The following is a 26,623-nucleotide window of genomic DNA, read 5'->3' as shown; positions in this document are numbered from 1 at the left end:
AGAAAAGCACTGAAAGTTGCATATGTGTAAGTCTCCGGGAATGTAACAAGTTGATAAATACCCAAGTCCAGCCTCCTTACAGAGAAAAGATCTGGAATTTCTTTTTTTGGACGTTTGTTTTGCAGCTTTCTACGTCTTAAGGCAGAGAATAGCCAGGATAAGGTGCCAGCTCAAAGGTTAGATGAACATATTTTTTGAAATAATTTTGGCTAATCTATGTCTTGAAAGACATACAGTACTTCTAAATAATAACTTTACAAAGTTATTAATAAAACTTAACACTAGTTGTGTTTTTGAGTTGCTTTTGGTGGTGGTGGGGAACTATATTCCTTAGAGATGTGTTTCTTCTGTTCATAATTTTATTTCAGTTATTACATTAAACTTTTCCCTTTCAGTTTATAATTCCTTTCTCCTGTTTTATGAATCTAATAAATTGACCTCCATTCTAACCTAAAGGACAGTTTATGTTTTTAATACTTAAAGAAGCAAAAAATAAAAATAAAAAGTCCACCAAATGAAATTACTAACACCATCCTATCATTAACCTGAGGGAATTGTATCTCATATTCATTAATTCTCCATGGAAAGAATCAGGTAAGAAATATTTTTATTGTATAAGATATGTGAGATGTTATAATAGCACCTCGTAGTAGTCATGCTATTGTTTTGGTGCGTAAAGTGTTTCTTGTTTTAAATATTTTTGGAAGTGAACAGTGTTACCTAACAAATCACCCTTGTGATACTTCTGTGGAAATTTTTGGTGAAATATGCGAAATTCTATTTAACGGAGTTGGGACCAAGAAGACAATGTACTTTAAACTGATAGATGGAAGATACTATGACATGTCAGAGAAAATGTTTTTAAGGGGAGATTTTAATAAAATCACTTGGGAACAAAATTGATAGTTCTAGAAATAAAAGTTAAGAAATTTCTCTGTTCAGGGACACTTAAAAAACCAAAGCATATGTATCTTATATTTACTATCAGCTATAGTATTAACTAGCAGAGCTATGGCAGAGATTAAGGAGGTCATAACAAAGAGTATAATGTGGGCTTTGTCACCAACAGATGTGGGTTCAGGACCTGTTCCTGTGACTCACCAACTATGACATACTAGATATTTTACTTAAATCTTCTGAGCCACAATTTCCTAATCTTTAAACCTACTTGGCAAGATTGTTGCTGGCCATAAGGAGAATGCCTATTTCAGAACGGTTCTTGATAAATGTTTGCTATTATTATTGTATGGTCAATATAAAGAATACAAATGAACTTTGAAACAGTGTTTTATTTTTACTAGGGTCCATGGTGGCATCCATGGTATAGCATATTTTAAAATACATTTTGTTTACCATGCCCATCGTTTGGAAAAAACCCATTGGAAGTAGTAGAAGATTTCTCAGATTATTCATTTCTAAAATAAAAACTGTCATTGGATGACCATCTGTGCTTTTGAACCATTCCTTTTCCACTTCTTTAATAACATCCATTTGCAAATGTCAGAGTGAAGTAGGCTTTGGTTACCAAACCCAAGGAAAAGGAACTGGAAGGATCGAGAATTGAATTGTAGAATTACATGTAGAGTTACTTAGTCATTTATTTGACACACATTTGAGAGTTTACTAGAGGCAAGGAGCTAAGTTAGGGGCCGGCAGAGATACAGAGATTAGTAAAACATGGACTCTTGCTTGGGAGGAGCTGATTTGGTAAGATGGTTGTCTCTTATTCCTTCCAGGATTCTAAAGTAGGCAAGAGTTAAGGATGAAGAGTTGAGGCTGTTTAGAGGAAGAATTACTTCCTGCTGGCGAGGATCAAGGAAGATTTCACAGACTCAGTAGTGTTCAGTTGATTCATTCATTCAATAGCTACATACTGAGGGCGATTACCTGTCTGATCCTGTGCCAGCCACTGCAGATACATTAGTAAGATGAAGCTACAGGCATTTATGTCATTCCCTGTCAATGTTGAAGGCCCACAGATGAAGACAATATTGGATGAGAGGTGTGTTTTGAGATAGGATATTGTGAGAGCACGTCTCAGTGGGCAGTATCCCCACCCAAGAGTGATGGACTGGCGGCCTGGCTAAATCCCGAGGGATAAGTAAGTCAAGTAAAGGGCACCCTGGCCAGACAGAAAAATGCACTGAAACCTCAGAAGCCAGAGTGAGAGGCACATTCCAGGAAATGTAAGAACCTTCATTTGGCATTGGGGTATGTGTTTGAAGGATATCTGATGAGAGATGCTGTGGGAGAGGTAGGAATGGGCTGACTCATGGAAGGCCTTTGATGTCATCTTACATAGAGTAGGGTTTATCCCAAAGTTGCAGAGGGACATTGTACAGATTTTAAGCAGGGGAATTACATAATCAGATTTATGTTTCATAAGTTATCAGCTGGTGCCAGTGGGTCAGATCTAGCATACAGTTGAATTTGATTTTGCTCACAGAGAGTGTTAAGGTTTTTCGAAATAGTCGCCAGTGTTTCTGAGGAAACGTGGGTATCAGGCTTTGTTGATAAATCAGTAGCTCTGCGTTGCTGCCCGGAATTGGTGGGCTGGAGTTGCTTAGCGTTGCCGCATTTGGAGAAGCATGTACTCCTTTTTATCATAGGGCTCACTGCTTCAGGCAGATGCCCAGGATCTGTAGGCATTTGGGGTTCTGGGGCCGATTTCTGAATGTTTGGCTGATTGGCAATTAAGAGAGAGCCTTTTGAGGCTCGGGACTAGAGGCTGTTACAGTAAACCCGGTGAGAAATTGAGTTTTAAGCGGTATTGGTGGGACCAGAGGGAAGAATAGGGATTGAGAGATAGAAAAAGAAAGGATGGGGAAGCATGCTTCAGGACAGTGCTGGGGAGTGCAGGCTTCGTAGACAGACTTGGCTGCTACCAGACCTGTGTTTTTGAGAAACTTACCTAACCTTCCTGAGCAATAGCTGCTTTTTTTGGTAAACTATAGATAAGAGCCCTACCTTACGGGGTTTTTATGAGGATCCAATGAGAAAGTGCAAAACACTTAGTTCAGTAACTGGCTCCCATTCATTCACATTCAGGAAAATGGTGGCTGGTGGTGGTGAGGATTGTTGTAAGGAAGATGGACTCCAGGATGATGCCTGCGTTTCTGGTGTGTGATTTGGTGAGCTAGAGAACATGGGAGAAAGTGCAGATGAAGACTTCAGTGTTGGATGTGATATGTGTGAAGTGCTTATGAGACTTTGAAGTGGAGAGGTGTGATACGTGGTTGGATTCCAGGGCCTGGAGCTCAGGGGCGCGATGTGAGAAGGGCACAGGCTGTGATTTGATGATCTCTCCACCCCTGTCCTACCCACACCTTCCTTCCCCTCCGTCACCTTCAGTCAACATTAATGATCCTCACAACTACCTCCATAGAGGATCAACGTTACACAGTATCAGAAGAATGTGGGAGAGGTAAAATACTATATTGCCCGTTGGCTGAAATGTTCTCTGAGAGTTTTCAATTCTTGAAAAACTTTCCTTCCAGTTTACCATTTTGGCCTCCAGCCGAAAGAAATGAGTAATTCAATATTTGTTTATATCAAAGGCTGAAAAACATCATACTCTACAAACATTCTATCTTCTTTCCCCTTTTGGTTGGATTTTTCTGTTTCCCATCACTATCACTCCTAAAAGCAAATTTTCAACTAAAAGTAAATCATTGTTAGGAATGAATGACTGTACTTATGTTTGAAATTTATATTCTTTCTTAGCTGAACATACTGAGAATCAGCCCTGCCTTCAGGCCTGGCTCAGATGCCACCTCCTCCTTTCTTTCTTCCTGATTTTAGCGGCAGGAAGTCTCTTCTTTCTCTACATTTAGTTATTAACACTGGCACGGGGCCTATCTCATCCTGCCCTACATTGTGCTTACTTGTGGATTTATACCATTTGTTCTGCTAGGCTGTTAGTTCCATGAAGCTGGGGACTGTGTCTTATACATCTTTAGCTTCTGCAGTGCCTAGTCTAGCTCAGTCAGTACTTTGAAGGTATAAGGACCAGGCAGTTCTGTACAAAAGGCCTAAAAAGTGTGAACATGATGTAATCTTAATAAGCAGATTGTAGTTTTAAGAAAGACTGTTTACTGAGAAAATAAATATATTTAATTTGTCTGCCTATCTTATGACCTTATTACATATTAGAGATCTTAACTCTTTTTTTTTTTTTTTTTTTTTTTTTTGCGGTACACGGGCCTCTCCCGTCGCGGAGCACAGGCTGCGAACGCGCAGGCTCAGCGGCCATGGCTCACAGGCCCAGCCGCTCCGCGGCATGTGGGATCCTCCCGGACCGGGGCACGAACCCGTGTCCCCTGCATCGGCAGGCGGACTCTCAACCATTGCGCCACCAGGGAAGCCCTAGAGATCTTAACTCTTGATGAAGCTTCTTAAAAGAAATCTATTTACATGCTTGAAAACACATAAAGTGTAATCTGATTGTGTCATCTACTGCTTATAATCCATTATTGTTCGCCATTATGGATAGAATACTGATTCCCTGAGTACGAGAGTCTTCAGGCTGATGATTGCCTTATTTTAAAAAGGACTGTTTTTTGTAATGTGGACCCAATCCCAGTGGACTGCCCTCTCATTGCCAGACCCTCTGCTGCTTCATGCCTCTCTGGCTTTGCTTATGCTGCTTGTTCTGAATAAGGCCCTTCACCCAGCCACATGGTGAATTCCTACTCACCCTTTAAGATTCAGTTCACATTTCTTCCTGCCGCCTTTCCTGACATTTTTCCTACTCCCTCCTGTCTGCAGAGAAATTCTTCCTTCTATATTCTTTTAACACCTTGTACACCTGTCATGTCTGTCTTTGTCAGGAGACTGTATGAGATTTCAGAGCAGGTACTGTGTATTTAAAGTGCTCAAAGCTAGTGGGGGAGCAGGATAAGAAGAATAACTGTGATAATAAAGCATGATATATGTGTATATATAAATATATGTGTATAAAATTTATGGCAGGGGTATGCATAGAGGTTTAGGAAAGCGCTGAAGAGGGCTCCAAACTCAGGAGGGGCAAAAGCAAATACTGTTGAAGCTGGGTATTGAAGTCTGTCTAGATGTTAGTCCATCAGACAAGGGGAAGAATGACATTCCATGTAAAAGCATGCAAGTATTAGAGTATGTTACTTCCTGAGAACTGCCATCAGTTGGTCTGTTTGTGGATATGATTGGAGATGAGGCTGGTGGGACAGACAGGAGTCAAATTATGAACTGTGGGGTTGAATGCCATACTGAGAGTTTGAACCGGTATGATAAGTGTAATGATAAGTAAACATAGTGAGGACTCAGTGAGTATAAGGGGGACAGTGACATGGTGAAACCCCCAGTTTTTTTTTTTTTTTTAGATGTTGGGGGTAGGAGTTTATTTATTTATTTATTTATTTTTGCTGTGTTGGGTCTTCGTTTCTGTGTGAGGGCTTTCTCTAGTTGTAGCAAGCGGGGGCCACTCTTCATCGTGGTGCGCGGGCCTCTCACTATTGCGGAGCACAGGCTCCAGACGCGCAGGCTTAGTAGTTGTGGCTCGCGGGCCCAGCCACTCCGTGGCACGCGGGACCCTCCCAGACCAGGGCTCGAACCCGTGTCCCCTGCACTAGCAGGCAGACTCCCAACCACTGTGCCACCAGGGAAGCCCCACCCCCAGTTCTTTATACAGTTTCTTAGGCACTGTAGCTATTCCTTTGTCATTCTTATAATTCTCATTATAGATAACATTTTATTGAGCTCTTACTATGAGATGGGTACTGTTCTAAGTACTTTATTTGGATTTTCTCATTTAATCATCCCAGTAAACCTATGGGTAAAATTTTATATGCACCATGTTGCTTTACTATTTTGTAAGTAAAAAATGGCAGTGCTGACAACTTCCTCTGGTTCAACCTATGATCTTCATTTTAGATCAGAGAGAAGCTGGGTAATCTGCATGGGTCACTCATTTCCCAAGTGGTAGAGCTGGGACCCAGCAGTCTAACTCCAGCACGTGTGCCTTACCCTCTTCTCTAGAGTGCACTAAGTGAGCAACAGCTCACATGTTAAGAAATATTTGTCAAAGTATACATATTATCTACTCATGTTTATAATTTTTTTCCCATTTTTATGTTTGAAAATTTCAAATCCACAGAGGAATTGAAAGTATAGCAACAGTAAATAGCCATATACTCTTCATGTACAGTTGTTAACATATTACATATTTGCATGTATGCACACTCTTCTCTCTCTCTATATATATATATATACACACACACACACACATATACACACTCACACATATACACATTAGTGAGCCATTGGAAAGTAACTTACGACATAATGGCTCTTTGTACCTATATCCTTCAGCATGCATACCATTATCACACTTAAGAAATTTAGCATAGGTACAATAATATTATGTAACAAACAGTCCATAATTAGATTTCCCAGATTATCTCCAGATGATTTTTGTGGTTTTTTTCTGATCCAGGTCCAATCAAGGATTATATATTTCATTTAGTTGACATTCCTCTTTGGTCTTCTTTAATTTAGAAGAGTTCTAGATCTACTATTTTTTTCCTTCTTGACAATAACATTTTTCAAGAGTCCAGGTCAACTGCTTGGTAGAATATTGCACAATCTAAATTTGTCTAAGCTTTCCTCATTATTAGATACTAGTTAAACCTTTTTTGCAAGAATATTACTAGGTGATCATATATTATAACATTCCCATTGCACATAATGTCAGTTTGTTCTATTACTGGTGGTGCTAAGTTTGATCACTAGATTAAGGTTCTGACTACCAGATTTTTCCACTGAAAGGCACCTTCTTCTCTTTGTAATTAGTAAGTAATTTATGGGGTGATACATTGAAACTGTTTGAATATCCTGTTCCCCAACAAACTTTTGGATAATTTTTGCTCAAATTATTTAATGGTGGTTATAAAGTTGTTTTTTTCAGATTCTGTCATTCCTTCTGCGTGTTCACTGGCATTCTGTAAAGAGGAGCTCTGTTCTCTTCTTTTTTAGAATCACTGTGGACCCGTGGATTCTTTTATTATTCAGTTGTTATCAATTACTATTCTTATTCTTCTTGGTGCTCAAATTATCCCAAATTTGGCCAATGGGAACACTTCCAAGCAGCTCCTGTGTCCTTTTCACTTGTTTCCATCATTCTTTCAATATGTCCTTGCTTTTTGTCACAGCAAAATATTTCAGCCTCTCTGCCCCAGCCCTGATTCCTTTTACTGTGGGACGGTATTTAGAAACAAAGATCTGGAGACTTCCCTAGTGGTCCAGTGGTTGAGACTTCGCCTTCCAATGCGGGGGTCTGGGTTCGATCCCTGGTCGGGGAGCTGGGATCCCACATGCCTTGCGGCCAAAAAACCAAAACATAAAGAACAGAGCCAATATTGTAACAAATTCAATGAAGACTTTAAAAATGGTCCAGGTCAAAAAAAAAATCTTGACAAAAAAAAGAAACAAAGATCTGGGTGTTAATGTGTGCTCATTGCTACTGTTACCCTACTTAAAAAAACAAAAACAAAAATCTGCTTCACACTTCCGGATAAGTAATAACACTTTCTGATGTGTTCTTAAAGTCTCATTTGGCATTAATCTAAATTCCACTCTTGTACCACAATGAAAACAGAAAGAAAAGTTAAAATTTCAAGTAAACCAAAAATGACAATACTTTTCAGAAGATAATTCTTAAGTGGAAATGGATACTGTTTAATTATGGTGAATAAAAGTTAGCTTGAGATTCAAAGATGCAGATGCAGGCACTTATTTTCCTTGGTCTACTTCAGGAATTAAAAGTTAAATAGAGATTAAATAGGTACTTGAGAAATTTGAATTGGATTTTCCCAAAGACAAAAATAAAATAAGGTAGCCAGACAGCTCTTGGGATATAACATTATATAGAGCAGAAATCCTTATTTATTTTAACATCATACTCTAAATTATTAATCAATTGGTTGAATTAATATTTGACTGTAGTTTATGATTAAATTCTTAATAAAAATAATGTTACTTAAAATATGAGAACAAAAATAATCATAGTTGTAGTAATATATCAGAAGAGATAACAATTCTGTACTTCATTAATGATTCAAAATCTGGGTTCTGCACAAAACAAGCAGTAGAGCAAAGAGATTATTTTATGTTGAAACATTCTGGCAGGGTTACTTTAATTTTCTTAACTTACAGATTGTATTCTTAACTGCAACTTTTCCTTCCTAGAAATGTAACCTAAATACCTTTATGCCTTTAATTACCTTTGATATTCTCTATCCCTCTCATCCTTTCCTGTTTAATATTACTATGATCTCACTCTCTTCCAAATCCACTCAAAAAGCTGGGTTTCTGGCCTTTTTCTGACTACCAGAAGTATTAGCAGATTCTCCATGGAACTGGGATAAGAAATTTTTACTGAAATCGGGCAAGTCACTTAACTTTCTGTGCTTTTGCTTGTCTGCTGGTAAAATGAGGTTAATGTCTGTCTCTCTGCTGCCTTATATGGATACTGTGAGGGTAAATTTAATCAGTCATATAAAGTGGTTTTGCGTTCTGTATTCATGAGATCGTTTAACAGTATTTTATAGTGGTAACAATCAGAGGCCCTTTTATTTCAGTATTTACTACAGAGGGAATTTAGATTTGAAAATAGGATATTCAACACTAGAATACAGGATATTAGGAAGGCTGGAGGGTTGTTTTCCTCTGGAGATCTTGGAATCTGTAGGATTCTTCCCTCTGGATTTGTTATACCTATGATATAGGGAAGCTTGAGGTCCTTTCCAGTGGAGCCCTATAAAAATTCTTCCTCCATTCCTTCCAGGTCCCGTTAACATAGCAATATAGCAATGACTTGTGTAATGCCTCTTTCAGCTACTCTTTCTCTCCCAAGGCCAACTTGCATACTTTATGTCACCTGTTTCTAAGTTACAGACTCTGGAGGACAAGGTTCTTTTTTCTGCTTTTAGTGTTCCATGTCTGAATAGCAACATGATGTAGATTGCAAAAATGACAAATGATTCTTAGGATTCGAAAGACAATCTTATTTACATTAAGAAAATCATTTTTGGGCTTCCCTGGTAGCGCAGTGGTTAAGAATCCGCCTGCCAATGCAGAGGACACGGGTTCGAGCCCTGGTCCGGGAAGATCTCACACGCCGCAGAGCAACTAAGCCCATGAGCCACAACTACTGAGCCTGAGCTCTAGAGCCCATGAGCCACAGTTACTGAGCCTGTGTGCCACAACTACTGAAGCCCGCGCGCCTAGAGCCCACGCACTGCAACGAAGAGTAGCCTCCGCTTACCACAGCTAGAGAAAGCCCACAAGCCCAACCCAACCAAAAATAAAAATAAATTTAAAAAGAAAGAAAAAAAAATCATTTTCAAGTTACAACAACACCTGAGGTTGAGTTGGCTTTTCCCTTGTCACTTTCCAGAGCCACCACCTGCTTGGGCAACTCAACATGTCCTTATTTTTTTACAAATGTTGGCACTTGACTCCCAAGTGTGATTAGATTACCTAAGAAATATTATATAGAACTGATGTGGGAGTTTAATTTTCCCCCGACTTATTTGATAACATTGTCCAAACTCAGTGTCAGAAAACATTGTCCAACTCTCAGAACCCCAGTTACATCAGTTATCATGAATTTTTAAGAGTAAAGTCTTAGATTGCAGTCAAACAGAAGAGGCTTGGAACATGTGACATTAAAGAGCTATGTTTGCTTTGCCAGTTGAGACATGTTTCTTTTTCTAGTTAAAGTAATGACTTAGGGGTTATTTTAAGGGCACTTTGGAGATCGTGTTGCAGGAATGTTAGAGAGTGAATTTTGAGTGTGATTTGCCCATTTGACCTTAATTCCAGCATCTGATTTTGGGGGAAAAAGAATCTGTCATTAATTGACTACCTGTGATCCTCACCTGAATTTTATTTCTTGAGCTGCCAAACCATATGTGGATGCTAGTGGCCAGTGGACCAAATGTGGCCCAGCTTCTTGTCACTGATCCATGTGGAGGTCAGAGAAACAATGCTGACTTTTGTGATTAAACTATAGCGACAACAGACACATTCTTTCCTACAAATCAGTGTCTCATCTATTTTTGATGTTTTGAGAAGATCATTCTAAAATAGACTACTAAATATAGTCCACTTATTTTATTTCTTTCTCGACCTGCTATTCACAGCAGATTGTGAAGGTTGGTGTGTGCTGGCCACTGAGAACTCACATTACAGTGAAGTGGGTTGTCAAAAGGTGGGTCTGAAAATGAAGTTGGGAATCATTTTCCTCTAGTCTCAAGGTGGCTAAGTATTTTCTAATCTAATTTTTAGATGTAGAAATGAAATTCTTTAGATGCTTCTAAAGTATATGATATTATAGGTATAAGATAACTTTGACAAATTTTATTTCTTTACTAAGATTTAATCATAACATTTCTGTCCTAACTGTGTATCCAAAGAAAGCATTTGTTGGCTTGATGGTAAACACAGATTAAGTCCAGATTCCTCAGCCTTGTGCTCAAGGATAGTTAGGAATTGTAATTGTAACTGTATTGTAATTGTGTTCGGCTACAAGTAACACTGACACAAAGACCAGTGTCCTAAATTACTTGGATGGCCTTTTACGGTTAATATTATGACTTCCAGCTTTGCTTCTTTTCCATTTCAAGATTCACCTCATGATCACAAAGTAGCTGCTGTAGTTCAGCCATGACTTCCATATTTCAGGCAAGAAGACAGAGGAGCCACCTGTCAGCCACCTTTTTTTTTTAACACCTTTATTAGAGTATAATTGCTTTACAATAGTGTGTTAGTTTCTGCTTTATAACATAGTGAATCAGCTATACATTTACATATATCCCCATATCTCCTCCCTCTTGCGTCTCTCTCCCACCCTTCCTATCCCACCCCTCTAGGTGGTCACAAAGCACCGAGCTGATCTCCCTGTGCTATGCAGCTGCTTCCCACTTGCTATCTGTTTTACATTTGGTAGTGTATGTAAGTCCATGCCACTCTCTCACTTCGTCCCAGCTTACCCTTCCCCCTCCCCATGTCCTCAAGTCCATTCTCTACGTCTGCGTCTTTATTCCTGTCCTGCCCCTAAGTTCTCCTCCATAACCAATTTTTTTCTTTTTAGATTCCGTATATATGTGTTAGCATATGGCATTTGTTTTTCTCTTTCTGACTTACTTCACTCTGTATGACAGACTCACCTTTGTAAGTAGCTTTTAAGTTCCAAAAGCCCCACCCAATAACTTCTGATTATATACAATTGACGAGAATTTAGTCTCTTGGCTACCCAAATATGTCAGGGAGATAGGGAATGTAATTTTCCACTGCTGACTCATTATCCCCTCCAGAAAAAAAAAAAGCCATTCTGTTTTCAAGAAGAAGGAGAAAATAGTACTAGTAAGCACCCAGCAGTTTCTGCCACCAGTGCTTTTTAAGACCTGCCTTAGCCCTGTCTTTTGCTGCCATCCACTGTTCTAAGCACTTTGTACTGTAGCTCCACCAGAGCCGTGGTGCTCCCTGAGAACTCCCTTCATTGTCCTTCCCCATCCTTTGCTCATAGTTTGAAAGGCTTTGTCTCCCATCCCAACTATCTCTGCCTCTTACCTCTAAGGCGTTGCTCAGATCACATTTCCTTTTTTTTTTTTTTAACATCTTTATTGGAGTATAATTGCTTTACAGTGGTGTGTTAGTTTCTGCTTTATAACAAAGTGAATCAGTTATACATATACATATATCCCCATATCTCTTCCCTCTTGCGTCTCCCTCCCTCCCACCCTCCCTATCCCACCCCTCTAGGTGGTCACAAACCACCGAGCTGATCTCCCTGTGCTATGCGGCTGCTTCCCACTAGCTGTCTATTTTACATTTGATAGTGTATATATGTCCATACTACTCTCTCACTTTGTCACAGCCTGCCCTTCCCCCTCCCCATATCTTTAAGTCCATTCTCTAGTAGGTCTGTGTCTTTATTCCCGTCTTACCCCTAGGTTCTTCATGACCTTTTTTTTTTTTTCTTAGATTCCATATGTATGTGTTAGCATACGGTATTTGTTTTTCTCTTTCTGACTTACTTCATTCTGTATGACAGACTCTAGGTCCATCCACCTCACTACAAATAACTCAATTTCGTTTCTTTTTATAGCTGAGGAATATTCCGTTGTATATATGAGCCACATCTTCTTTATCCATTCATCTGTCGACGGACACTTAGGTTGCTTCCATGTCCTGGCTATTGTAAATAGAGCTGCAATGAACATTTTGGTACATGACTCTTTTTGACTGCAGTCACAGTTATGATCTGCCCCTCCCCCCATCTTTTATCTCATCTCTCTATCATAGCCCTTGTTAGCTTTCAGCCAGTGTATTAAAGTTTCACAGTTAATTTTCAAATCCTCTATGATTCCTTCATCACCCTCACTTGCCTAGCAGAATAATTGCGTGTATTAAATATTCAGTTCATGTTTATTGGACTGAACATCACATTGCAGACCTATGCCAGCAAGATAATAGGAGATAGTCTTTTGTGCAACCGTTTTCCAAGGGTGTTCTTTTTGTAAGAGAAAAAAAATTGGTTACATCAGCATTGTGAGTATCCTATTCCATTTAATACCTGTTGGCTAATATATAGGTCGTTGGTTACTTCAGTGAATAGTTTGTTGGGTAGACGTGCAAACAGCAGTTTGTTTGAAAATACTGGCTCCCTAAACATGTAAGAAACATTAACAGCCTGGGTCTCTTGGAATGAGGGCATTTGATGTGCCCCAGATTGGGGCACTCCACTGAGAACAAACAATGAGAAAGGGAGGGTGACAATAAAAACCTTTGTTCCTGAAGAGCACCTGAAAGTACTATAAGTGGGTGCTCTTCAGGCTGGTCAGTGGGTCAAAAGGCAACACAGCCTGAGCGCCTCACATTTGTTTCATAAATAAACTTTTTCATGATTTTTAGTGGTACTTTCTAAACTTCTTTTTCATGTTTTTGAGATGTTTTCAAATTCCAATTATTTGGGGAGGTTATTACCTAGACTTGCATTTAATTATTTTGAGGTGTTTACTTTTTCTTTTTTAATAATTTATTTTATTCAAGTGTAGTTGATATACTACTTTTTCTTTTTAAATATGGCCCTTTGGATGCCTCTGTGATAACTTGATTCATTCAGGTTGTATTCATATATAATTGTTAGAATTTATGCAACATCTATTTTTAAGATTAAAGAAATTTCTTTCTAACTTGCATTTCTTGGTGATTGGGTCTGGAAATTACATAAAAGGTGGTTTATTTCTGGAACTTGCTTTTAAAACTGCGTATAAACCATCTACCAGGTATATAATTGACTGAAGCATAATACTGGAAGGCCTTCCTAGGTAGTGCATTTCTTCTCACAGATCTGAACAGAATTGTTTCCTGTTGAATGTCATGCCGTATCTAAAATCAGATTTTTATGAATTTCCCCATTGCATTTCTCTACCATTTACACTCTGCTCACCCTTTCTCTCTGCAAACTTTTGCATTAAATACCTACCGAGCAGCAGTAAGGATTAATCATGGTACAGGGTCCAGTTGGGGTGACAAATATACAGGTAGGAAAGGCCTGAAAGTAAGACTGGCAAATAAAGCCTGTGGAGTGCCAGGCGAGGGAAGGGTTGGTGAGAGTTGAATGAGGGAATGTAGAAAACACCAAAAATAACATGCGCATCAGCTTCACAGGAGTGTTAGAGTTTTGATGGGAATGTTTGAGAATTGTCCGAAAATGGGAGCGTCTCCCAGAATGGAGAAGAGCATGGGCTAATGTGAGAGGGACTGGAAAACACAGGGTCACTGTTGACCCCACTCCACCTGGTCCTCAAGACCTGTCTGCTCTTCACTCAGGGGTTACTGAAGCCCATCCCTTCCTGTCCCAAGAACAAATCATGCCTTCTGCATGTCAGTTAGACTCCAGTCTATCCCACGTATCATCACCATGCTCATGTTCCCAGAGTTTTTATTTTATCAGGTAATCCTCCTGATGATGATGAAGTTTTCATTTATAGATAAAGTATATAATCCTCAGTCTGAAATTTAGGGAACATCATCGTCTGGTACCACTCACCTATGGTTGCCCACCTCTTACTCTTCCCCCAGCATTTGCCCATCTCTTTAGCTTGACAGGCCTTCTCAGTGTCCTCTAAATAAATGATGGCCTGTTTGGCTCTACAGTTCTTCATGCCTTCTCTGTCTCCCCTGGCTTCAAGATCCAACTCAAGATCTCTCCTTCGAGGTTTTCTGTGCAACTCTATCTGGATATGCTTGTGTGATGATTTCTTCCCAAATTTCATATGTGCCACCAATTTTGCTCATACATAAATATTGCCTTGAATTTAAAACATGATTGTTTTGTCTCTTCGTCTAGATTGTAAGCTCTATGAGACCAATGACCACACTAGACAATTATTTTTCATCTATTTTAGTATCTGGTGTAGCACGTATATTTGGTATAGAGTGATTTCTCAATCTGGCACCATCACGTTTTGGGCTGGATAATTTGTTTCTGTCAGGGGTTACTTGAGCATTGTAGGATGTTTAGCAGCATCCCAGTATTCTACCCACTAGATGCCAGTAGCACCCTCTTCCCAGTGTGATAATAAAAAATGTCTCCATTTGTGCTAAATGCTCTGTAGGCAGCAAAAATACCCCCTGCTGAGAATCACTGTATAAACAGAATAAATTCTAACCAGTATCTTGGTAGGAATTGAAGACTGTGAAAAGATTTGAGTGATGATGATTTATAGCATTTTGGGGTCTTGAAGGAAGACAGACTCAGTTGATGGAAGACTGGAAATGTAAAATAGAACTTTCTATTTTCTGTGATAGACTGTAGAAAGTGTATTATAGATTGATGAGCAATTACGATGCAACTTAAGGTTAAGAATGGGCAAAATGACAGAAGTATTCTTAAGTTGAGGTTTCAAAAATATTTAGTTTTAGTTTTTAATTCATTTTGAACCATTTTATTCTTGGAAATACCATTTCCAGTAAAATATTATTTAATGGGAAATTTATTTGGAGTTCATACTTAACCGATATCTTTGGATTAAGAAGTATGTTTTGAAGCATATTTGAGAAAATGATTTTGAAAATATGGGTGCAGGTTATTTTAAAGGGATAGCTATTGACAAATATCAGTTGTGTTTATGCATAGTTTTCCAATTTTTCTTCTATTTGGCTATTTGAGTATTGTCCTCAAGTTTAGCAAAATTTTCAGCCCCAAGTAATACACCACCCACCCACCCACACACACACACACACACACACACACACACACACACAACACATGTGTGTGAGTCTGTAGTCTAGACAATGTTTACTGCTCCAGTACACAATGATCTTGTATATTTCTGTTACTCTATTGTAAGTTCCTAGTTTTTTCTTTTATTATAAAACTAGTACATGACGTAGATTCTACTTGGTTGACACGCTCCTGACCTAGAAATAATGCACGATATCCTTTTTTCACAGCTGTGTGCCAGCCACAGTGCAAACACGGTGAATGCATCGGACCAAACAAGTGCAAGTGTCATCCTGGATATGCCGGCAAAACCTGCAATCAAGGTAGGGAAACTGTGTGACACAAGTAAACAGTCACAAGCCCTCTCTACTCCTGCCTCATATAAAAATTTAAGTTCTCATGCAAACCACTTTTCTATAACTGTTGTCACCAAATATATGAGATGCCATTTTGCTGAAAGACAAAAATATAATAAGGGTAAATCTTTTAAAATCTGTTTAATCAGAGTGCAATTAAAATAATTTTATACTTCTGTTCACTATTAATAATGAAAATGGATTTTGAAAAAGAGAATTGCAGCATCAGTAACCTTAGAAGCCTTACATTCTGCTTCTCCTTGTTCTTCCACTAACTAGTTGGGAAGCTTTGGCAAATTGATAGCCTCCTTGGATCTCTGTTAGATGAAAACACTTTAATACTCAGAGTCAGGTAGGAGGTTTGGCTTGAAATTTTGAGGTCCCTTCCAACTCTGAGCTCTTTGATCTTTGTGATTAAATTCCCTTCAACTGTTGACCAGTTTGTAATGTTCCTCTGAGAAGGATTTTGATTAACTTAGCAAGTTATTTTTAATTGGCGTCAGATGCTTATAAAAGCAAATCATTATTTAGCCCTCACAGTGCTTGGGTATTTTACATATATTATCTATTTTCATCACTACAATAGCATTAGGAGGTAGAGTGTTATTTATTATAATAAGCTATAAATAATATTTCATTTGAAGAGACATCAGGGATATTCAGTGTCTTGTCCAAGTTCACAAAAGTAATTGGTAAAAGATCTGCTATGTCAACTTAGAGCAATTGTCTATATAACTCCTGTTCTTTCTACCAGTGTAGTTTTGGATGAAGAAAACGTCATTGGAAATGTGATCCTCTGATGCATGCTGCATTACAAGGCTGACAAGACTTGTCTTTTTCATTAATTTCAACCGAAAACTTTCTACCATTGGGTGTTAAAAAGAAAAATACAGAAATAAAGAAAAGATAGGGTTAGATTTCACTAGAAAGATGCAAGGATAAAAGAGTAAAATTTTTCACTTATTCCTTAAAGTAATATTCCCTAGCATTTTAAAATTTTATTTATTTATTTATTTATTTGACTGTGTTGGGTCTTCGTTGCTGTGTGTAGCTTTCTCTAGTAGCAGCGAGCGTGGGCTACTCTTTGTTGCGATGCGCAGGCTTCTCATTGCAGTGGCTTCTCTTGTTGCGGAGCACGGGTTCCACGGCACGTGTGCTTCAGTAGTTGTGGCTCATGGGCTTAGTTGTTCCGTGGCATGTGGGATCTTCCCGGACCAGGGATCGAACCTGTGTCCCCTGCATTGGCAGGCAGATTCTTAACTACTGCACCACCAGGGAAGTCCTTTTCCTAGCATTTTAAATGTCAAATGAAAGAGTTATGTAGGGTCTAACTGTCCCATAGATACATAGTTGGCCTCACCTGATACAGAAATAATCTTGTTGAAATACTCTTATTCTTCAGTATCTGATACTCCTTTAAGTGTGTCATGTAAACTCATGATTTATAGACATACTTTTCACAAGAACTAGGAACACTGAAATTTGAAAGTATACGTAATTGTTCCTGAACCAGATGAAATCCATGTTAGTACAATGTGACGTGTCCAATGGTAGGACAAGCTGTTTATTCTAAAGTGTGTTCTTTAGTATCAGCTACTTGACTGATAGCTGATATTTTCCAAAGTTTCTTTTCTAATAATATATTTTTTTAACTTGGAATTTACCTAACATACGTGGGTAGTATTTTCAAAATAATTGGGGTTCTTATTATCTCAGTTCACTCTTTTAAAAACCCATTTGACTTTTCCTCTCCAGTGTAAGTTCTCAAGTAGCAGCATGTTCAGTTCTGACTATTGAGTTGTCAGTATTCATCTGAGAGTGCCAGCATGCTTCTTTTTTTTAAGTGCTGAACGTAAACCATCAAAGGTTCCCTTAATATGTCAACACCATAAAACTTTGTTGTCCTGATGCCAGGAATGTATACATAGAAGACTTATTAAAAGCAGCCACTGTTGAGATTGCAGAGAAATTCATTTACATTTATTTGCAGGAACTACATCAACTTTAATGTGCTTCAGACACTAAAACTATCATTGGAACATGGATCCATCTCTGAGTATCTCTTATTTTCAGAAAACCAGTTTGCCATGTACTTTACCCTGCAATACATACCCATTTCTCTTAAGAAAAATATAAGATACTGAGTTGAAATCTTGCCTCCCCAAACTAAATATAGCTAGGGGGAAGAGGATTTTATTAGTGGCAAAATGGGATTTGACACCTGTAAAAATAGTGCTGCCACTGAAGATGTAATTTCAGGTTCAGTCTTGAATATAAAATTCCAGTCCATATTAAATGTAAATTAGATGTTTTAATCATCTCTTTCTTTTCCTTCCTTACCATAAAAGCAATTGTGGCAAGTTCTTGATGGGAAGGTTTATGTTCTTTGAGAGCAGGAACCCTTTGTGGGGTCCCTCTGATTTCTAGGTTCCCGAAAACTTTTATCAAAATGATTTGCAGATGATAAGTGCACATTAAATATTTGCTTAGTGACTGTTTCATATAATGGCTTTTGGTCCTGAACACCATAGGAATGGGAAAGAGTTCCATGGAGTTATCTGGTATAGCTCCTTAGTCTCTGAATCCGTGGACTATCTGTCAGAGTGAGAGAGGCAGCCAGGAGTGAGCCAGGTAAGTGGGAGAGCTGTCCAGAGACCCCCAGAAACGTTATTAGAGCAAATTGTCTGTATCTGCTACATAACAAATTAACTTAGACAGTTTTTTATTCAGACCATACATTTTAATGAAATGGAAAACATGCCTCAGAGATATGGGAAGTCAAATAGGTTTCTTTTTTCTTTTTTTCTTTTTTTTTTTAAGTACGGAGGTTTTGGCGGGGGTGTTGTTTGTTTGTTTTGGGTTTTTTTGTTTGTTTGTTATTTTTTGGCCGGGCCACGAGGCATATGGGATCTTAGTTCCCCGACTAGGGATCAAACCTGTGCCCCCTGCAGTGGAAGCGTGGAGTCTTAACCAATGGACAGTCAGGGAAGTCCCTAGTTTCTTTTTTCTTGAGGAGAGAAATGTTAAGAAGAGGTATACTTGAAATAGTTAATTTCCACAGAACTGGAAATTAACATTTGATTAAAAGTAGGTTTTGGTATAAGGCAAAACTTATATCCGCTAAAAATTGTGTTGCGAGCTGTGTGCTTTAGGAACTCACCCCCTGGGAACTTGCTTGGATGAGTGAACAGCTTGAGTAGATGAGTGCTTTCAGAGCTGCCTGGGGAGCAGCAGGCATAGCAGGGCAGGCCCACTGTGGAACGGGCTTAAGTTAGCAGACTTGTTACAAGATTAGTGTGAATCTGCTGGTGGTGACTTTTGCTTGCCTCTGAGTTACTCTCCGGATTTGCCATAGCCAGATCATGTATCAAATCATGGCCTTGGACTGACCATATTCTGTAAGGCACAAGGTACCTTTCATGGTAGATGAAATTCTAACCTGAACTCTGGCAAGATTTGGTTTTTCCCACCTTACTTTCTCTGGTAATTTTTTTTTAAATAAATTTATTGATTTTATTTTTTTTTATTTTTGGCTGCTTTGGGCCTTCATTGCTGTACGCGGGCTTTCCCTGGTTGCGGCGAGCGGGGGCTACTCTTCATTGCGGTGCTCAGGCTTCCCATTTCAGTGGCTTCTCTTATGGCGGAGCACGGGCTCTAGGGGCGTGGGCTTCAGTAGTTGTGGCTCGTGAGCTCTAGAGCACAGGCTCAGTAGTTGTGGTGCACAGGCTTAGTTGCTCCGCGGCATGTAGGATCTTCCCAGGCCAGGGCTCGAACCCATGTCCTCTGCACTGGCAGGCAGATTCTTAACCACTGCGCCACCAGGGAAGCCCTCTGGTGATTTTAATTCATTCAGATTTCCCCCCTCCTTGAGTCTCTGTACCCATACAAATCTCCTCAGCTAAAAAGGGATACTATTATAGATAATAACCTTTTTCATAACTTTCCCATTAGAGAATAATTTGGGGCATGTAATATACCATATCATTGCATATTTTCAGGAATGAAAGATATCCTTTTGAATTTACAGCATGCTTTATAGTAATTTCAGAAGAAATAATTTATAAATATCAATTATTAATGTTTTGACATGGTTTGTTTCACGTCTTGAATTCCTTACCCCAAGGAAAGAATCGGTATCTTATAGCACAGAACCAGACAGTAAACTTTGGTGAGCTAGTTAAGCCTCAGTTGATTGCTTTCCTTAGCACAATAGTCAAAGTGCTTTAACCCTAATATTAAGGGAGTTTCTTAAGGCCTTAGTGTTTGAATGATATGTGGTTTCAACCCCAGGAACCAATGTTCATTTAATTTGGAAGTTTAACTGGCTGTTAATAATATGAAGTCTTGAAACAGGATGGAATTACCTCTTTGACTCTACTTTGGGTCTCACCCATCTTATAATATTTTGGTTGGGTAATAATGGCCACAGTTACCATTTTTTGCAGAAAGCATCTTATGTATATTCTTCTCTTTTTTTTCCAGCCCCAGATATCTCAGTCCTATCCGTCTTTGCATGGGGTGTCTTATGTATATTCTAATTAAATGTGACCTAAATGTGACATAAGTTCTTACACTTGAATTAAAACATCCATGATCTATTGTGTTATTTATTTAAATGAGATCTTTATGCAAATCATAAATTTATGCATAATTCTGGAGTGTTTTAAACTATTGGACAACACAATAATATAGGAAAATATTTTAAATTGGTCCTATAAGACCTAGGTGTACCTAAACAGAGCAGGTTGATAATAATCAGTTTTTACATAATCTGTTTTTTTGAGTTTTCTGTCTATGTTGATGACTAAAATCATCTTTTGAAAAAGGACCATCTCCTTTCTGGTGCTTAAAAAAATCGATATGAGGATATACGTGGATGTTAACTTATAATGTTTGTGTGTTCTTGGGACACAAAATAGCAGTGATAAATTTTAAGGAATATAGAAATTAAAATTAAAAAAGAGAAACCAGAAGAACTAGAAACTAATTTTTGTAAAGTATCTAAAGCATTCTTTTTGAACTCCACCAACTTTATGTAATTGTTTAATATACACTTATAAAGATTTTTAGGGCTAAAAATGACATCAGTTCAAAGTTGACTCTTATTACCTTCTTCCTGGTGTGAAGACGAACACTTGTACCCAACTCCTCTTGACCAAGGCAGTGAACAGCCTCTTTCACAACCCCTGGATCATCAAGCCACAAGTTTACCTTCAAGGGGTGAGCGTGCATTATCTCAGGTGGTCTGCTCCTCCCACCTGCACGGCTTCCTGCAGTGCTGTCACTTCTTGCCAATGTTCTGAAGACTCACCCCCAGAGTACCTAGTCCTCCACATTCCTGAGCATGTGAAGCAAGTAGCAGGAGTTGTCACCTGGTGCTGATTCTCTGTGCTCTACAACGCCTGGAGCCTCCGCTGTCCTTTCCCTGCCTTAAGTATCCGTTGCCTTTCTTCTTCTTCTCTGGGTTTCAAAATGTTTTCTAAAAAATCAGATAACAAAATAACTTTTGTTTTCCTGTGTAGGTGAAGTCAGGAATTCCAGAGCACCTGAGATTGGGGTTTTGATGACTTTCGCTAAATAGATTTTAGAAGCGCTCAAGTCCTCTTCCCCATGACCACATTTGGGGTGTAGAGTTTTTAGGTCACTCGGAAATCAAACCATACATTAGCTTCCTTCTTTTGGTGAACATTCTGTGATACTAGAAAGCCTGAGTTCTGGTTCTAGCACAGCGCTGAAGTAGCTCAGTGATTGAGAGCAAGTCTTAGCAAACCAGTTCGTAATAGAAGGAGAGTAGTAACTCCTGCTCTCTTCACCTACAGGACTGGTGTGAGAATAGAAACACCAAAAGTATTAATGTCTTCATTAGGCTGGAAGATTTTGTAGAAAAATTAGGTGGCAGTATGACTCTACAGTATTTCTAAAAGACTTTATTCCTCACTCACTCATACATTTAGGAACTTAGAATGACTGAATTAAACTCATTTAAATTATCAATTACTGTTTCTGCTCATAGGGAGCTTGATGCATTTGGATCAAGAAATTAGGGCAATGGGATGAATTTCAGAATCATTGAAATTTTTTTTCTTTTAAAAAAATTTTTTATTGAAGTATATAATTAAAAATTTAAAGAGTAAAAGTTATGGCAGTTGACATATTGAGATCTGTTTGCCTGTGACCTCCACTTGAGTCAGATAAAAGTAAAAGCTTAGACTTCTGAGACATTGCACAGTTTAAGCCGCAAAGGGAAAAAAATGGTCCAAATTACATTGAATGAATGAAAGATTATTTTCCTTAAAAATCCATTGGGCTATCATACTCAATTAATCTCTTCCAGATTTTCAAGCACTTTTCAGTGTCTGCATGCTAATAAAATTTCTGATTCTTTTTTCTTCCTGAAGTGTAATTATAATGCTGTGCAGCTTGCAGTTTTTGTTCTGAACCAGCCCCTTCCCCTTCTCCCCCAACCCAAGCTCCTGAATTCACCAACTTGCTAAAATATACTCCTGACTGGAATAGATGCTCTTTAAGAATTGTATATACAACAATTTAAGCATTTGAATATAAGTGGTTTAATTGTAAAGTTCTGTCCTTGATGTAAGATAGGTACATGATAGAATTCATTAGTTTTGTTTGTTTGTTTTTTTGCGGTACACAGGCCTCTCACTGTTGTGGCCTCTCCCGTTGCGGAGCACAGGCTCCGGACGCGCAGGCTCAGCGGCCATGGCTAATGGGCACAGCCGCTCCGCGGCGTGTGGGATCCTCCCGGACCAGGGCATGAACCTGTGTCCCCTGCATCGGCAGGTGGACTCTCAACCACTGCGCCACGAGGGAAGCCCGAATTCATTAGTTTTTTATCATAGATTTTCCTTATAGGGTATGTTACATCACAAACTTCTAGAAAAAAGAGCAAGATTTAAGTAAATTTAAAATAAAGACACTAAAGTTTTCTTCCTACGTTCTCTTATCAACTTTTAAGATTGATTTGAGAAAGTGAGATCAAGAGTAATTGTTCTCTACATTTTGCTTATTATTATAGGAGCATTTACTATAAATTGGAAGTGTCATTTTTGAATTTCTGACTTAATCTGATAGTAATAAAACTGTCACTAGGTCTATAATCCAAGACATTTTGGAAGCAGCAAGTATTAACTCAATTTTATAAGGCATTTGGTCAGTAAGAAAATAAGTTATAATAATCATAGACTAGAAACCCTGAATATTGAGGAAAAAGTTCATCACCAGGACACCAGATGCTTTTAATCTTTTGAAGCTTCCTGCTTTAGCAAAGTTCTGATATTTGGTAAAAATTGATCATTGTTGACTATTATGGAATCCCATTTCATCGTTTCTGCAGTGGTTTTGTAAGGGTCAGTGGGAAGTTTTTAGGAGACACATGCGTGTGGTCAGTGGCAATGGTAGCAGTCACGGGGGACATCGACAGCAGCCAGCTAACTATTAGGGAGTGTCATCCAGCCCATCACCGACTGTTAGAGTACAGCTTTCTCAAATTGCTTTCAGCCTGTCTGGATACTTACGTGTCAGTTTATTAATAGTAAAATAGCCAGCAAGCATCTCTCCATTTGCCCACTGAATGCTGCCTGTTTATTTCCTTTTCCATATTATTTCATAGGTGATTCTCAGGTTGGTTTGGGTCTTTTTATTGGAATTATGACATCTTATCGATTTTACATTTCCTTTCAGTTTCATGATTCTTAACCCCAAAGTGCTTTTGCTTATGGGAAGGGAAAGATAAATTTGGATTGAAGACCACCAGCAACCCCAGTCTGGATCAGAAAGTCTCTCATAGCCATCCTAAGGGGCCCTTTATCAGCCAAGACTGGAGTGGCCTCAGCTTTAGTTCATGGCCATAGTGTCTGAAGAAATTTCCATCAGCGTAAATACACCTTGTATGGGAGCTGCCTGGAGCTATAAATATCTAACCAGTTCCCATCAGGAACACACGGAAGTTTCTGAAGCTTGTTAAGAATAAACTTAAGGGTTCTTAATTGACACATTTTATATCCATCAGTATCCTACCCTTGAGGTATAGAATTCAGTCTTACTCTGTTATTTGTTGTACTATTCTGTTATATTTCTACTTAAGTACAAAAGAATATTTAAAACACAAAGCCTTTCTCTAACAATCAATTCAGATTTAAATACTATTTACTATCATGTCAATCAGGGGTTTTTCAAAGCCAGATGTGAATCTGCAGGGACATATTAGGCATGATAATTAACTCCTCTTAGAACATGAGAAAAGATTCCCTGACTCTAATTTTTAATAAATATTAAAATACAAGGTAGAAGAATGTGAGAAGTGAAGTGAATACCCTTGACTGGGCAAGAGAGTATGACGTTTAAAATTAAAGCATAGGAGATGATGAAGGCGTCTGGTTTATTTATGTAACCTCCGCAGGCTTCACCCAGCTGCAGATCTGCTTACAGTTGTGTGAAGGTTAGAAAAAAGGCCAAGTTGGCAAGATTTAAATTTGGTTAGATTTGAAAACAACTTGCAACTAGATATATCCTTATTTCTGATTTGACGATATGGATTAGTAGATAATTAAATTATGCTAATCAGGTGCTTCTGCTGGCAGTGCAGACAAAATCAACATGTCATTTCTTCTTAATGAAGTCTATATTTTGGACGTTACTGTTTCATTGTATATTTGTCATTATGAGATTTATTTTCACTTGAGGCAGTGTTCAACTTGAGTTGGAAAATTCTCAAGTGAAGTTTATTTACTCACTTCATATTGATATTTAAACCCATAAACCTGAAATACATAATGATAATCTATTATCTATTATCCACTAGTATTTCTTTATGCCCTTCCTAACTGCAGAATGAATGAAACTATGATGTTGGAGGGTCTTTTTTTTTTTTAAGTTTATTTTGTGACTCAAATGCTTTACTAAAGTAGGAGACTGACATTTCTTCTTTATTCTGAGATCAATATACACTTTATAAGATTGAACAAGAGGAACCTCAGTATTGATCACTCTAATTCAATGAGCTTCTATCCTCTGAAAAAAAGAGCTTTTCTTTGGGAAGGTCAAAGCAGTCTAGTGTTAAAAATCCATGTACTTTCTGTAAACTAAGATAGGCTCACACAGTATGTTCTTTAAACAGAGACAGGAAGAAATTGAAATAGGAAGATCACATTGTCAGGAGTGAATCTAGTAGTATCACCCAGATATTTTGAGGTTCTGGAGTCAGAAAGACGGTTTGTGCTCTGCTCTTACTAGGGATGATAAGCCACGTGTCTGTGAGGGGAATCTTCCCAACTGTCCTTTGTAAACAGAGATCCCATGCACTACATTACTTAAGCTTCAGAAATTCACACGGCCTTCCATTATTATAAGGCTTTCGGTCACCTCTGATAGGAAACTCCTGGTGGCCCCCAGTGTAACCAGCATTAAAACGAAGACACTGTGAACAGACTCTATCTCTTATGTAAATGGCTGGTTACTATAGCTTGACTGACTCTTCTTCATTCTTCGGAATAGAGAAGCATTTTCAGTGGTTTGCTTTAATGTTGAGGCTTTGTCAAATTTCTGCTTCAACCCCATTCTTTTCAGATTTAAACGAGTGTGGCCTGAAGCCGCGGCCCTGCAAGCACAGGTGCATGAACACTTACGGCAGCTACAAGTGCTACTGTCTCAACGGATACATGCTTATGCCGGATGGATCCTGCTCAAGTATGTCAAGAATCTTAACTGCTTTGGGCTTGACTTCATGCTGTGCTCTGGGAGTGTGTGAAAAGTGGCCTCCTAGCCCTCCTCCTAAACAGGATGTGAGCACGTGTTTGTATGTGTGCCTAAGGAATGGAAAATCAAAATAAGAGTTGCCCATTGTAGATGTCTAACATTCTTTTGTCAGGGGTGCCAATGTTAAATTGATTCGGAAATGGTCTTTAGAACAAGACTCACAAAACTAATGTATTTTCTAACGTTTTTCCTAGCACTTTTCTGCTTGTCTTCTATCTGGGCATAGAACTATTCCATGTAGAAAAAGAACATTGGTGACCATTTGAGGGCTGTTGTGCTCTTGGTAAGGATGGACACTAAATTATTTGCTGGTAGAGAATCCATCCAGCCTGGTGATTGAGTATAAACCGTCCATAAGTACCTCCTCACTTCATTTTTTTTTTTTTTTTTTTTTGCGGTACACGAGCCTCTCACTGTTGTGGCCTCTCCCGTTGTGGAGCACAGGCTCCGGACGCGCAGGCTCAGTGGCCACGGCTCACGGGACCAGCCGCTCCGCGGCATGTGGGATCTTCCTGGACCGGGGCACAAACCCGTGTCCGCTGCATCGGCAGGCGGACTCTCAACCACTGCGCCGCCAGGGAAGCCCCTCACTTCATTTTTACATTTCTTTATAGTAGTCTGAAGACTAAGTTTTTTTCTTAAAAAAAAAACCTACTTCAAATTTAAAAAAATGATTATAATAACATAAAAGTAGATTTCATGTGTGTCTTTATAAGAAAGAAATGGATGGTGTTTCCTACTATCATTTTGATGTGTTTATAAAACAGACAATGGCCTGAAATTCTCTGCAGGCTGAACATTGAATTGAGATTGTGGTTCTATGATATCCAACAATTGATGACTTGATTTTTAATTTTACTGAACTGTCAGTTAAATTGGTTAATTATCAATCAGTTAATTATCAGTTGTCTCTCTCTAACTGGGTTGCATTTTATAAAATAAAAAAGGTTAGCTGATTTTATTTATCATTGCATATTTAGCATGGAACTTTTTGCAATAAGGTGAGTTCATGTTTATTAACATGTGGCAGTGATGCTAGAATCCTCTAACATTGTACAACTCAGTGGGAAATCTGCTGTGCCTGGAGAAGTTTAATGGATGGTTGAGACAGTTACTTGGATGCCTTAGTTAAGACCAGCACTTAACATGAGTAATCTGGAAAAATACCTCAATGCTCCAATTTCCTTGGCCACTGGAAAAGCTTCCAGATAATCTCTCTGAGATA

The 26,623-nt window shown here is 38.6% G+C and overlaps 1 protein-coding gene across 6 annotated transcripts in view; it reads left to right on the top strand.

The window, feature by feature from the left end:
• NPNT (nephronectin) overlaps positions 1-26,623 on the top strand; it is a gene marked incomplete at its 5' end in the record, with an annotated part of 73,457 nt that overhangs the window by 16,199 nt on the left and 30,635 nt on the right. For 2 of the 6 annotated variants that reach the window (XM_082838417.1, XM_082838414.1), the window contains 3 exons: positions 15,499-15,591; positions 20,752-20,844; positions 25,210-25,329. In XM_082838417.1, the coding sequence (XP_082694543.1) occupies positions 15,499-15,591; positions 20,752-20,844; positions 25,210-25,329 (306 nt within the window). Of the gene's footprint in view, positions 1-125; positions 177-15,498; positions 15,592-20,751; positions 20,845-25,209; positions 25,330-26,623 lie in introns of all 6 variants that reach the window. The other 4 variants (XM_082838418.1, XM_082838416.1, XM_082838413.1 and 1 more) reach the window with 3 other exon arrangements.

This window comes from Leucopleurus acutus (assembly GCF_964270905.1).
Source record: "Leucopleurus acutus genome assembly, chromosome: 4".
Lineage (NCBI taxonomy): Eukaryota > Metazoa > Chordata > Mammalia > Artiodactyla > Delphinidae > Leucopleurus > Leucopleurus acutus.
Note: the sequence above shows the minus strand (reverse complement) of the source record. Positions and strands in the feature narration are given on the sequence as shown.